The sequence below is a fragment of the Rhinopithecus roxellana genome, chromosome 16 (genome assembly GCF_007565055.1).
Source record: "Rhinopithecus roxellana isolate Shanxi Qingling chromosome 16, ASM756505v1, whole genome shotgun sequence".
Classification (NCBI taxonomy): Eukaryota; Metazoa; Chordata; class Mammalia; order Primates; family Cercopithecidae; genus Rhinopithecus; species Rhinopithecus roxellana.
In genome coordinates, this window is record NC_044564.1 from 8,136,989 (window position 1) to 8,151,225 (window position 14,237).

A 14,237-nucleotide genomic window follows, 5' to 3' on the forward strand; every position below is an offset into this window, starting at 1 on the left:
GGTTGGGTCCAGCTGAGGAAGGGAACCTCTGCCCCACACGGCCCCACAGTCACACTGCAGCTTCCCCCATCTCCCCAGATCCCAACCAGCCTCCAGTCTCCTTCCCTTGGCACCTACCAGCTCCCCCAGGCCCCATCCCCAGACACACTCCAGCCCAGCCACTAGGCCCTCCAGCTCCCTGTTCCCTCCTCACCTCCAGCCTCTCTGCCAATCCCTCCTTTGTTCAGCCTCCCATCACCCAGCCTCTTCCTGGGTGCCCACCTGAGCCTCTTCCCCCAACCCAGCTCTTTTGGGCTGAGTGTGCAGGTGCAAAGCTCAGAGGCTGTGCTGGAGCCATTTGCCTCCGCCTCCTAACGAGGGCCCACAGTCAGCCTGCTGTGCTCCCAACTCCCCAAGTTCCGACCAGCACAAGAAGCCTCCCCACAAACAGCTTCTACTCCAGAGGCTCCAGGTAGGGCTCCACTGCCTTCTGGGTCCTGTGAGCAGAGACCACCTCAGACAAACTATGAGCATGCAAACCCACCCGTGGCCAGCACATGCCGGGTCCCAGGTCCTAGGCCCACAGATGCCACCTAGTGCTACCTTCCCCTCCTTTTCCATTTCCTTTCCCGCATGGTGTCCTGGGGCCTCTCCCTTGCAGCATCCCCCCTCTAGATCACAGGACTCACGTCAGGCCATGGAGACAGCAGATGGCATGATCTGGTTCCTGGGACTGCACCTTGCCTCAACTGACCCCCCAGGAGCCCAGTGTGAGGTGCTGCCCCACCGTGTAGAAATGAAGCAACCAAGGCCCAGAGGGAAGCACCTGCCACAGGTCCCGGCACAGGCACCACCTAGGGTGGGCGGCCTCCTCCTCAAAGCTCGCGGGACCAGGTCCTTGTCCGGTCACGGTGTTTTTCTTTGCAAAAGGAACTCTTCACCCATCACTGGAGGCTGCCTTTCCCCGAACGCTCACCTCCCTGCCCCTGCGCAGTTTCCCAGAACCACCCCTGACATAGTCAGGACCCTGGCTGTGACTCGGATCTGTCCCTCCAGACCCTGGCCATTAGGGGTACCCTCCTGGCCATTTTATCACTCCAGGTTTCTCAGCCCAGGCCCTGCTGGCATTTGGGGCTGGGCAATCCTCTATGGGATGGCAGGGAGCACCCCTGGTCTCCGTCCACTTGAAGCCGGAGCCTCAAGTTGTCAGCCCCTCCCCGTCAGTGCTGACAACCAAAAGTGACTCAGACACTGCCAAATGTGCCACAGCATCTGTGGGGAGAGGAAGTTGCCCCCATTAGAACCTTGCACTCCACGTGATCGAGCGGGTTTCACCACAGGCCTGCGACTCACCCTGCCCAGGCTGCAGCCACTCTCCCTGTGGTGCTGGCCTGTGCCAGGCCGAGGAGCAGCTGGCTCTGTATGAGGCCAACAGCAGTGACCCAGGCAGGTCAGGTCCCTCCCTGGCTGGACAGGTACCCCCTCCCTGGGGGTCAAGGGAGCACATATCCCAGGCCAGAGCCTCACAGGCAAGTCCACACAGAGCTCCAGCAGATCCCACAGGGCAGGACATTGAGGCCAGGCTGACACCTCCAGGCACTAGCCACAGCCACCGACACCCTCAGAGGCTTTCATGCCCAGAAAGCAGGACCAAGGGCCATGCCCCTTGGGATCCAGCAGGAGTGACGCTGAGTGGATGGGAGGGGGACGCTTGTGGCCACCATACCTGGCCCGAGTGTGAGGGTCAGACTCGGCTATGGTGAACCACTGGCCACTGCTCTGTCTCAAGGCAGAGACACCTCCTTCTGGACGCTGGCTGTCCTGTCTGAGGCCTCCGTCCCTCTCTGACAATTGTGGCTGCCTTTCTTTGGTGCCTCCGGTGCCAAAGCAGACACTGCCCCCTCAGGCTCCCTGGAGCCCCTCCTAGGCTCACACTCAGCTTCCCAGGGAAGCTGGATCCCCCACTCTGGGGACCAGGACCTGAGCTGCAGCCTAAGGACCACCCCGTGACAAACAAGGCTGAGAGAGTGAGCCCCTGCTGGGCCAGCCTAGGAGAGGTGGAGTAAGGAATGAGGAGACAGGGAGGCAGAGACAGGAAAGAAGGTGAAGTGTGCAAGGGCACTGACGGCACCAGCACCAGTGAGGCAGAGATGAGGACAGAGAGACGGGGTGAGTGGCTGTCGTGTGTGAGGAGGTCGAGGGAGAAGCAGAGCCGGGAGGTCAACTGTGAGACATTGTCTCCAGCTCCTCAGGGTCCTGCAGGGTGTTCTGCCACAACGGTTCTCAAAGTGGGGCCCCCAGACCAGCAACACGGGCTCCCCCGGCAGCCTGTGAGAACGCACATTCTCAGGCCCCAGCCCAGCCCCACTGCCTCTGACACCCTGGGCTAGGGCTGGAATCCAGGCTTACCACCCCTCAGGGGACTGTGATGCTCAGTTGAGTTTGAGAACCAAAGACACTTCTCCTAGGCCTTAACTTCCCACCTCAGCTACAGGGGGACCCACACTCACACTGCTGGTCATAGCGCTCACCCTCGCCTGTACCATGAACGCTGCAGTTCTCCCTCCAGATCTTCCTCGGCCCCAGCCCTGTCCCTATCATGGCCCTTGGCTGAGGGAGAGCTCACCACCGGCTGCTGGACTCGCCCTGACCCCACAGACCCACCCTCTGACTCAAGGTCCTGAAACAGCCCAACTGTCATCCTCCACAGAAAACCTTTCCTTACATTTCTCTGCAAAGGGGACGGTATCAGTAGGCGGAAGGGCTCCTTTTTAAAGTCCAGTGCCAAAACCTAAATACGCAATTAAATCAAAGTGAAAACAAAAACCCACCTGCCCAGAGTGTGAGGCTCCCCGACTGCTGCTCAGAGTCCGTAAGGGCCTGCTGCTGGCCGCACCCACCCCCACCTCTGGATACTCCCACACGCAGCAGCTCATGCTCCCTCAGGCTGAGTCCCGCAGCCTCCAGACTCCTGCGTGCCAGCCACCTGCAGAATGTTCCCCATCTGCACTCAACTCTGAGAATGCATCTCTCACGTCCATGACCCCCAGTCCTCCTGGAAGGATCCACGTGGCGGCCATGAGGAAAAGGAGGGCCAAGCACTGACCACCCTCTGCCCCAGCCCCACAGAAGGATACAGTTTCCGAACAGCGTCAGGACAATGAAGTAAAAGGACGAGAACATGCCTTTGCTGACGCCGCCTTGCGATTCGATCCCGTGATACATCACTGCATTCCAGTCCTCTCCCGTCAGGATCTGCCAGGATGGAGAGAACACAGGGCAAGCCCCCGTGGCTGCCTTCCCCATACACACGCACCCTCACCCACACAAGTGCATGTGCACTGTCACGTCCACACACACCGCCATGTCCACATATGCACATCCAGGCCTTTAGATGCTGCTGCTTCCGAAGGTCTGGGCATCCCAGGGTCCTCCAGAAAAGCTTCCAGAAGGACATGGCTGCAGAACTCGGTCTTAAAAGATTAACATGCTCTAGGTTTTCAGCCACAAATGAAAAGGGAGCTCCCAACAGGAGAAGGAGGTGGGCAGAGCTGAGGGCAGCAGTGAGCTGAGGCATGGACAGACGAAGCAGCGCCATCCACATCACTGTGCCACCGTCGAGAAAGCCGAGGTTCAAAGGGGACTGGGCTGCACACGGCCACCCAGCAGAAGCAGAGCCTTATGCTCTCAGTTCCTGCCACCCCACTTGGTGGGTCCAGCCTCAAAGTCTGGCTAAATGCAACCCTTGTCCTAGTAGCAAACTCATGTCTCTTTTCTACTTTTATGTTTGGAAACATACAAGAAAATAATAAATACTCGTGTGTCCCCCACCCAAAATGGAAATTCTGCCCCATGTGCAATGATCCCCCTCCTCATGACCAACTCCAACCAGCGATCTGACACAGATCGAAGTCTTTTTTCTTTTATCACTTTCTATTTATTATTTGTGGGTGTTTTTAAATTTTTTTTTTTTTTTTTTTTTTGAGACAGAGTCTCGCTCTGTCGCCCAGGCTGGAGTGCAGTGGCACGATCTCAGCTCACTGCAAGCTCCGCCTCCCGGGTTTACGCCATTCTCCTGCCTCAGCCTCCCAAGTAGTGGGACTACAGGCGCCCGCCACCATGCCCGGCTAATTTTTTGTATTTTTAGTAGAGATGGGGTTTCACCGTGTTAGCCAGGATGGTCTGGATCTCCTGACCTCGTGATCCACCTGCCTCAGCCTCCCAAAGTGCTGCGATTACAGGCGTGAGCCACCATGTCCGGCCGTGTTTAATTTTTTTTTACCAATACATATTTGTACATATTTTAGGGTACTTAAGGTATTTTGATACATGCATACAATGTGTAATGATCAAACAGGGTATTCAGCATATCCATCACCTCAAACATTTAGCATTGTGTTGGGAACATCTTAAACCTTTTCTTCTGATTATTGTGAAATAGACAATATATTGTTGTTAGTTATAGTCACCCTACCATTCTATCAAACACTAGGACTCGCTCCTTCTGTCTAACTATGTTTGTACCCCTTAACCAGCCTCTCTTCATGCCCCTTCCCACGGCCTTCCCACCTTCTGGTAGCCATCATTCTAACCTCTACCTCCAAATCAGCTTTTTTGCTCTCACATCTGAGGGGGAACATGTGAAGTTTGTCTTTCTGTGCCTGGCTTATTTCACTTAACTTAATGACCTCCACTTCTATCCATGTTGCTGCAAATGACAGGATTTCATTCTTTCTGTGGCTGAATAGTATTCTGTTACATATATACACCATATTTTCTGTATCCTTTCATCTGTTGACAAGCACTAAGGCTGATCCCGTATCTTTGCTACTGTGAATAGTGCTGTCATGAGCATGAGGAGGAAGGCACCACTTCCATGTTCCAACTTCCTTTCCTTTGGATAAACACCCAGCAGTGGGATTTTTGCAGTATGGCTCCTCTTGAGGAGCCTCCATACTGTTTCCCAGAGTGGCTGGACTAATTTACATTCCTTTCAACAGTGTGAGAGAGTTCCCTTCTCTCCATATCCTTGCCAGCATTTATCATTTTTTGTCTTTGATAATAGCCACCCCAAATGGGTGAGACGATACCTCACTGTGGTTTGGATTTGTCTTTGCCTGATGATTAGTGATGCTGAGTATTTTTTTCATACATCTGTTGGCCATTTGTATGTCTTCTTTTGAGAAATGTCTATTCAGAGCCTTTGCCCACTTTTAAATGTGATTATTTGGTTTTTTTGCTGTTGAGTTGTTTGAGTTCCTTGTATATTGTGGATAGTAACCCCTTGTTGGATGAATGGATCCAAGTCTTTAGGGTTCCACTACACATCACACACATACACGTATGTATAAACAGAATACCGCCTATGTGCTAAACATGCACAGGAAGGTACAAGACTACACGTCATTCTTCAACTTGCTGTTTTCATTCAACAATACAGCTTTGAGGTTTCTCCATTCTTTTTTTTTTTTTGAGACAGGGTCTTGTTCTGCTTCCCAGGCTGGAGTGCAGTGGTGTGATCTCGGCTCACTGCAACCTCTGCTTTCCAGGCTCAATCAATCCTCACACCTCAGCCTCCTGAGTAGCTGGGTCCACAGGCAGGTACCACTATGCCCAGCTAATTTTTTGTATGTTTCAGTAGAGATGGGGTTTTGCCATGTTGCCCAGGCTGGTCTTGAACCCCTGGGCTCAAGCAATCAGCCCCCTTCAGCCTCCCACAGTGCTGAAATTACAGGCGTGAGCCACCGCACCCAGCTCTCCATGTTGATACACATAAATCTACTTATTTGTGTAAACCATTGCACCGTTTGCCTTCCATTTACCCATTTTCCTTCTCACAGGTACTTTTAGTGGCTTCCAGATATGTTTATATGTTATATATGTCACGTTGTGCGTACGTGAAGCTTCTCTAGAGCTGAAGCTGCCAGATATGTAGGCTATGCATACCTTCGCCAACTTCACTAGATGTTTCCAGAATGGTTATCCCAAATTGTATTCCTGCCAGCAGCAGAGGATGGTTCTTCATCAACATCCTCACACCACCCATGGCACTGTCACACCCTTTGATAGTTCCCAATCTGATAAAGATGAAAGGGCTTAAAAGCACTGGCCAGGCATGGTGGCTCACGTCTGTAGTCCCAGCGCTTTGGGAGGCCAAGGTGGGAGGATCACTTGACCCCAGGAGTTCGACACCAGCCTGGGCGACAGAGTGGGACCCCATCTCTACAAAAAAAAAAAAAAAAAAAAAGGCAAGTCAGTGACTTTGAACATTTCTCCTGCCCAAGGACCCTTAGATCTCTTCTGTGCCCTGCCTTTCAACCCCCCTGGCTCCTATTTCTGATGACTCATCTTTTTCTTACTGACTTTTGAGACTTCCTTATGTATTCTTGTATACACTAATACTCTATCTGCATTATCTATTGTAAATATCTTTAGTCTCCTGTTGGCTTTTATTTTTGTATTTTAAAAGGTTTAACGTAATCAAATGTCAGTCTTATCAGTCTGTTCCTTTATGTTTTCTGCTTTTTGCATCTTAAGAAATTCATCTCCATCCAAGGTCATAAAGATATTTTCACTACACACACACACACACACACACACAGCCGGGAGAGATGGCTCACACCTGTAATTGCAACACTTTGGATATAGAGACCAGCCTGGGCAACACAGCGAGACCCTGTCTACAAAAAATTTTTTTTAATGAGCTAGGTGTGGTAGTGCGCACCTGTAGTCCCAGCTACTCAGAAGGCTGAGGCAGGAGGATCACTTGAGCCAGTTCTGTGAGCTATGATCATGACACTGCACTCCAGCCTTAGCAATAGAGCAAGACCCCATCTTCATTTAAAAAAAGAAATTCGGAGATGGGGTCTTGCTCTATTGTCAAGGCTGGAGTGCAGTGCCACAATCACAAGACCCCATCTCTATTAAAAAAAAGAAATTCGGGCCAGGCACAGTGGCTCACATGTGTAATCCCAGCACTTTGGGAGGCCAAGGCAGATGGATCACAAGTTCAAGACCAGCCTGGCCAACACAGTGAAACCCCGTCTACTAAAAATACAAAAATTAGCTGGGCGTGGTGGCAGGTGCCTGTAATCCCAGATACTCAGGAGGCTGAAGCAGGAAAATCGCTTGAACCCAGCAGGCAGAGGTTACGGTGAGCCAAGATCGCACCACTGCACTCCAGCCTGGGCAACAGAGCTAGATTCCATTTCAAAAAAAAAAGACAAGAAAAGAAAAGAAATTCCTCTCCATCCAAGATCATAAAGATATTTTCATCATATATATAAATATATATTTACATTATATATAATGTATATATATACATTATATATATATATATTTATTTTCTTTAAAGACTGGGTCTTGCTCTGTTGCCCAGGCTGCAGTGGCACAATCCTAGCTCATTTTAACCTCAGATTCCTGGCCTCAAGTAATTCTCCTGTCTCAGCCTCTCAAGTAGCTTGGACTACAGGGGTGCACTATCAGCTATTTTTTTTTTTTTTTGGAGGTGGGCTCTCATTATGTTGCCCAGGCTGATCTTGAACTTATATCCTCAAGCGATACTCCCACCTCAGCCTCCCAAAGCACTGGGATTATAGGCATGAGCCACCATGTCTGGCCTCTTACTCTTTAAATCATTTTCAAGCTTGATATTTTACATTTAGGTTTCTAATCCAACTGAAGTTTTGTGTATGCATGGAGATGATGATCCAATTTTTTCCATATGGAAAGCCAATTTTCCCAGACCCCAATTTTTTTTTTTTTTTTTTTTTTTGAGACGGAGTCTTGCTCTATCGCCCAGGCTGGAGTGCGGTGGCCGGATCTCGGCTCACTGCAAGCTCTGCCTCCCGGGTTTACACCATTCTCCTGCCTCAGCCTCCCAAGTAGCTGGGACTATAGGCGCCCGCCACCTTGCCCGGCTAGTTTTTTGTATTTTTTAGTAGAGACGGGGTTTCACGGTGTTAGCCAGGATGGTCTCGATCTCCTGACCTCGTGATCCACCCGTCTCGGCCTCCCAAAGTGCTGGGATTACAGGCTTGAGCCACCGCGCCCGGCCTAGACCCAAATTTTTGAAGAGTCCATCCTTCCTCCATTGATTTCCAATGACATCTTTCTCATATAACCAACTTTCTATATATGTTTGGAATGTTTCCGGGTTCTCTGGTCTGTTCTTTTGATATTTCATTTTTACGTACACCACACTATTTTCATTACCGTAGCTTTATAAAAAGTCATGATATATGGTAGGACAAATTTCTTCTTCCTGAATTATCTTTTCTTGGACTTTTACTCTTCCATACAATCAATATGCTGAATTCCAAGGGCAGTACCATTGGAATTTGGATCAGGATTGCATTGATTCATGAATTAAATTGGGCAGAACTGACACCTTCATCATTTTAAGACTTCCCATTTACAAACATATCTGTGCAACCATTCAGCTCCTTAGGGCCTTGAATGACATTTCCTAATTACTGCAACAAAAGTCTTGCATAATTTTAGTTAGATTTATTTCTGGGTACCTTGAAGTTTTGTTACTACTGTGAATGAGACTTTTCTTTTAAACTGAATTTTCTAATTGAATGATGTTATTATCTAGAAAAGCTATATTTTTGTACATTTATTCTGTGTTCAGCAACACTGATGAATTTTCTTATTATATTTAATATATTATCTAGGATTTTCTATAGCAAATAATCACATCATTTGCAAATAATAGTATTTTTCTATTCCTTTCTGGTCATTTTACTTCTTTTTTCTTACTACATTAGCTTCGACTGCTTGAATACTAGGCATCCTTATTTTTTTTTTTTTAACAATACTTCTAATCTTTTACTATTATCTATGATCTTTGCTATGGTCTCTTTTAAATAACAGCTTTATTGGGATATAATTCACCCATTTCAGGTGTGTAATTCAATAGTTTTTAGTATATTCACAAATATGCGTCACCATTGTCACAGTCCATTTTAGAACATTTTCATCCCCTCAAAAAGAGAAACTCATACCCATTAGCTATCACCCATCCTGGTTGTAGGTTTTTTGTAGACACTCTTTAGCAGATTTTTTTAAACTCCTGTCAATTCTTAGCATGACTTTTTTTATCGTGAATGAAAGTTGACTTTTATCAATGTTTCAATTTTCTGCATCTATGACACATGTTCTCTTTTAACTTGTAGAGATTAGGAATTATACTGACAATTTCTTGTATTACTTGTATTTCTTATATTACTAGAACACAGTTTAGCTATGTCTTTTTAAATATATTCAGCTGATTTGATTTTTATATAGATTTTAGATTATTTGCAGACATTTGTGATGCAGATTAAAAAAACACCAAAATAACAAGACTGTAAAACGCATGTTTTTAAGGAGATGCATCAAGTAGATAATTATATAGCAAGACCAAGGGGAAAAAAAGCACAAACAAAAATTATAACACAAAAGGGGGGTCATAACATAGGAAAAAGAGATTCTTTTTTTTTTTTTTTTTTTTTGAGACAGAGTCTCGCTCTGTTGCCCAGGCTGGAGTGCAGTGGCCGGATCTCAGCTCACTGCGAGCTCTGCCTCCCGGGTTCACGCCATTCTCCTGCCTCAGCCTCCTGAGTAGCTGGGACTACAGGCGCCCGCCACCACGCCCAGCTAGTTTTTTGTATTTTTTTTTTAGTAGAGACGGGGTTTCACCGTGTTAGCCAGGATGGTCTCGATCTCCTGACCTCGTGATCTGCCCGTCTCGGCCTCCCAAAGTGCTGGGATTACAGGCTTGAGCCACCGCGCCCGGCTGGAAAAAGAGATTTTTTAAATTACAGAAGAATATTATGGCAGCTTTATGCCATGAAATTTGAATGAATCTACTTTCACTGGGCAGACATTAGCGTGCCTGCCGTGTTGGGCGATATTCAGGTGCTTAGGATGGTCAGTGGATAAAACAAAGACCCTGCCCCATGGAGCTTGTGTTCTGATCTGCATTTTATCTTAAATTGTCCTTGCATGGCTTTGGTGTCAAGGTTGTACTAGCCTCATGAAATGATTTCTTCCCTTCTCTGAAATTGTTTAAGTCAAATAGTTATTATTTCTTCTTGAAAGGCTTGGTGAAACTCGCCTTACAACTGACTGGGCCCCAAGCAGGAGGCAGAAAGATAGGAAGAAAATTTTGACCATCGGTTAAATTTCTTTTATAGTTATGAAGTGTCCAGGTTTTCAAAATTTCTTCTTGAGCTAATTTAATCAACTTAATGTCTTCCTATAAAAATGCATGTTTTGGCCAGGCGTGGTGGCTCACGCCTGTAATCCCAGCACTTTGGGAGGCCTTAGGTGGGCCAATTATGAGGTCAGGAGATCAAGACCATCCTGGCTAACACAGTGAAACTCCATCTCTACTAAAAATACAAAAAATTAGCCGGGCATGGTGGCAGGCGCCTGTAGTCTCAGCTACTCAGGAGGCTGAGGCAGGAGAATGGCGTGAACCCAGGAGGTGGAGTTTGCAGTGAGCTGAGATCGCGCCACTGCTCTCCAGGGGTGACAGAGCAAGACTCCGTCTCAAAAAAAAAAACAAAAAGCATGATGCTTCATCTACGCTTTCCAATCTCACGGCATAAAGTTGCCATAATATTCTTTTGGAATTTAAAAAAAAATCTCCTTTTCCCATAGTTACAACTCCCTTTTGGGTTACATTTTTTATTTGGGCTTTTTTTCCTTGATCAGTCACTTCATTCAATTATCTACTTCATGAGTCTCCTTAAGAACATGCTTGTTATCTTGGTGTTTCAGTGATCTGCATAACAAATGTCTACTCTTAGCATCATCCGTTTTCAATTTTTCTTTGGTTTATTACTCCTTCTTCTGGATTCTTCATATGAGTACTTGTTAAGCCAGGCTCTGTAGTTCATGCCTGCATTACCAGCACTTTGGAGGCTGAGGTGGGAGGATAGCTTGAGCCCACTGAGTTTGAGACCAACCTCAGCAACACAGTGAGACCATGTCTCTACAAAAAATAGAAAGAATTAGCTGGGCATGGTGGTGTGTGCCTATGGTCCCAGCTACTTGGGAGACTGAGGTGGGAGGACCACTTGAACCCAGTTCAGGGCTGCAGTGCCTGGGTGACACAGCAAGACGCCTTTTTCTTTTTTTCTTAAGAGTACTTGTTTATTTTTTATCCTGTTTTTCCTGATAGCTGCATTAAGATTATAAGTTTTCCTTTAAGTATTGTTTCAGGTTCCCCTTACAAGTTGTGATACTGTTCAGTTCTAAATAATCTGTAATAGCCATCATGATTTCCGATTTCCTCTTTACTCCCAAATCCTTCAACTTACAAATATGAGAAAAATATTAAATGACTTATTATTAATGGTGCCTGTTTATCTAAATGATATCAAAGTTGTGCTCTGCAGGGTAGCAATTTTTTTTTTTTGAGTTGGAGTCTCACTCTGTAACCCAAGCTGGAGTACAGTAGCATGATCTCAGCTCACTACAACCTCCACCTCCCAGGTTCGAGTGATTGTCCTGCCTCAACCTCCAGAGTAGCTGGGATTACAGGCACCCACCACCACACCTGGCTAAATTTTGTATTTTTAGTAGATATGGGGTCTCGCCATTTTGGTTTCACCACGCCAGGCTGGTCTCGAACTCCGGACCTCAGGTGATCTGCCCACTTCGGCCTCCCAAAGTGCTGGGATTACAGGTGTGAGGTACTGCACCCAGCTGGACAGTAATTAATACTTGTTGAAGTTTCCTGAGTGACCTAATAACCGGTCAACATCTGCAAATGTTCCTTGTGCCCCAAATAATGAATATTCTATTCGCTATCTGTTGGGTACAGTTCTGTATGTGACAACTGGTTCATGTTTTTAGATCCTTTCTAATCTTCTGTCAGTTTCATCCTTCAGTTTGACAGAGACATGTTATAAATCTCTTATAAGATGGTAAAGTTTTTATTTCTCCTTGTAATTCTGTCTGTTTTTGGTCAACGTTCTGAGGCCAGGTTGTTAGGTCCTGCAAGTTCATTGCCCTGCAGTGTGTTCCTTCTGGCGGCGTCCTCTGTTCATCACGTAATATGCCCCTTTATTCTCATCCATCCTCTTTTTACCTCTTTTGGCTGACATTAATACATCAGCTTTCTTTTGTTTTGTTTTGTTTCTCGAGACGGTGGAGTCTCGCTCTGTCACCCAGGCTGGAGTGTAGTGGCATGATCTCAGCTCACTGCCTCCCAGGTTCAGGTGATTCTCCCACCTCAGCACCACCACACCCAGCTAATTTTTCATATTTTTAGTAAAGACAGTGTTTTACCATGTAGGCCAGCGGGTCTCGAACTCCTGACCTCAAGTGATCCACCTACTTTGGCCTCCCAAAGTGCTGGGATTACAGGCATGAACCACCATGCCCGGCCTACACCGGCTTTCTTTTGGTCAATGTTTAATTAGTTCATCTTTTCATATCCCCTTATTTTTTAATTACACAATATTTTAAACACTCCAAAAGATGCAATGAATAATTTAACTAACCTCTGTGTATCCACTACCCAGCTTAAGAAATAAAACATCAAAATGTGGCCAGAACTCCCCAGTCTCATTCCTCTTCCTCTCCCCACCTCCCAGCAACTCCCACCCCACCACCAGGAAAACCGTGTCCTGAATTTGGTGCTCATCATTCCTGTGCAAGCGTTTATATGTTTACTACATCCATATCATAAACAGTGTATGATACTGTTTTGCACATCGTTCATCCTTAAATAGATCATACGCTATAAACACACTTACTTCTAGGGCACTCATTTTCCCTTCTGCACAAACTGATCACACTTCTCTTATCCATTTCCCTGATGGCGAACATGCAGGTGATTTTCAGGTTTTTGTTATTACAAATAACGCTGCTAGAATGGCTTTACATGTTTCCTTGTGTACTTGGGCAAGAAACTTTCCAGGGCATATATCTGGCAGGAACTGCTCGTGCCAATTCCAGTGGACGGGATATAATGAATTACTCTTCAAAGTGGCTCTACCAACCCACCAACAGCATAAACCCTAATTTCTCCACTTCTTCTCTAAATCTTGTTAGATTTCTTAATTTTGGCTAAACTGACAGGTGGAAACAGTTGTTTCGTTGAGGGTTTAATTTGCATTTCCCTGACTGCAGTAAAATTGATCATAGTTTCTTCTCCTGTGAGTTACTTGTTTTTATCCTTTGTTCTTTCATACTATATTATTTATCTCTTAATCTATCTAGAATTGATTTTCATACTTGGTACCAGGTAGGAATCCAATTTCATGTTTTTCTATATAGATACCATCTGCAATGACAGCACTTGAGTTTTCTGTGTATATTTCATTTGTAAATAATGACATTTTTCTTTCTTGTCAATCCTGAGAATTTTTATTTCATTTTTTCTTGTTCTACTGTGCTAAGACCCCTGATACTAACGTAATCTGCTAAGCGTTTTTATTTGGAAGGAGTGTTAGGTCTTACTTTTAAAAAAAAAATTATCACGGACATTTGAAGTATACACAGAGTGGAGTGCAACGAACCCTACGTGCCCATCACCCAGTTTCAGTCATCAGCAATGTCTGCAATCTCATCTCCACTCCTCTCACCTCTGGCTGACTGTGCTTGTGCTAGAGTTCCAATGCTTTCTCTGATCGTACAGGGTTTGTATCCACCTTAATCTGTTAGTGTGACAAATTACATTCCTAGGTTTTCTAATGTTGAATTATCTTGCATTTCCAGGAAAAGTTATAGTCAATTATAAAAATAATTTTTAAGAATATCTAGATTTGATTAGTGATGGTTTCCCCCGGATGCTTTGCTTCTGGGTTTGTGGAAGTGATCTGTATTTTTCTTTTCTGATAGTGTCCTTGTTTAGTTTTTTTCATTATCAAGGTTATTCTAGTTTCATACAATGAGTGGTGAGCTATCCCTTTTTATATTCTGTGGAGGAGTCTATATAAAATTGGAATAACTTCTTAAATAGCAGAATTCACGCATCATACTATCTGAATTTGGTAACTTGAGTAAGAGATTTTTAATTTAAAAAAAATTTTTTTTATTTCAATAGATTTTGGGAGAACGGGTGGTGTTTGGTTATATGACTAAGTTATTTAGTGATGATCTCTGAAATTTTGGTGCACCCATCACCCAAGCAGCATACACTGTAGTTTTTTATTCCTCGTCCCCCTCCCACCCTTTCCCCCAAGTCCCTAAAGTCCATTGTATCATTCTCATGCCTTTGCATCCTCATAACTCAGCTCCCACTTATAAGTAAGAAT

At 45.8% G+C, this 14,237-nt stretch overlaps 1 protein-coding gene across 2 annotated transcripts in view; it reads right to left on the reverse strand.

The window, feature by feature from the left end:
- Positions 1–14,237, reverse strand: part of CACNA1B (calcium voltage-gated channel subunit alpha1 B) — a 250,042-nt gene that overhangs the window by 116,278 nt on the left and 119,527 nt on the right. For both annotated transcript variants that reach the window (XM_030920382.1, XM_030920383.1), the window contains exon 16: positions 3,117–3,234. In XM_030920382.1, the coding sequence (XP_030776242.1) occupies positions 3,117–3,234 (118 nt within the window). The remainder of the gene's footprint in view (positions 1–3,116; positions 3,235–14,237) is intronic.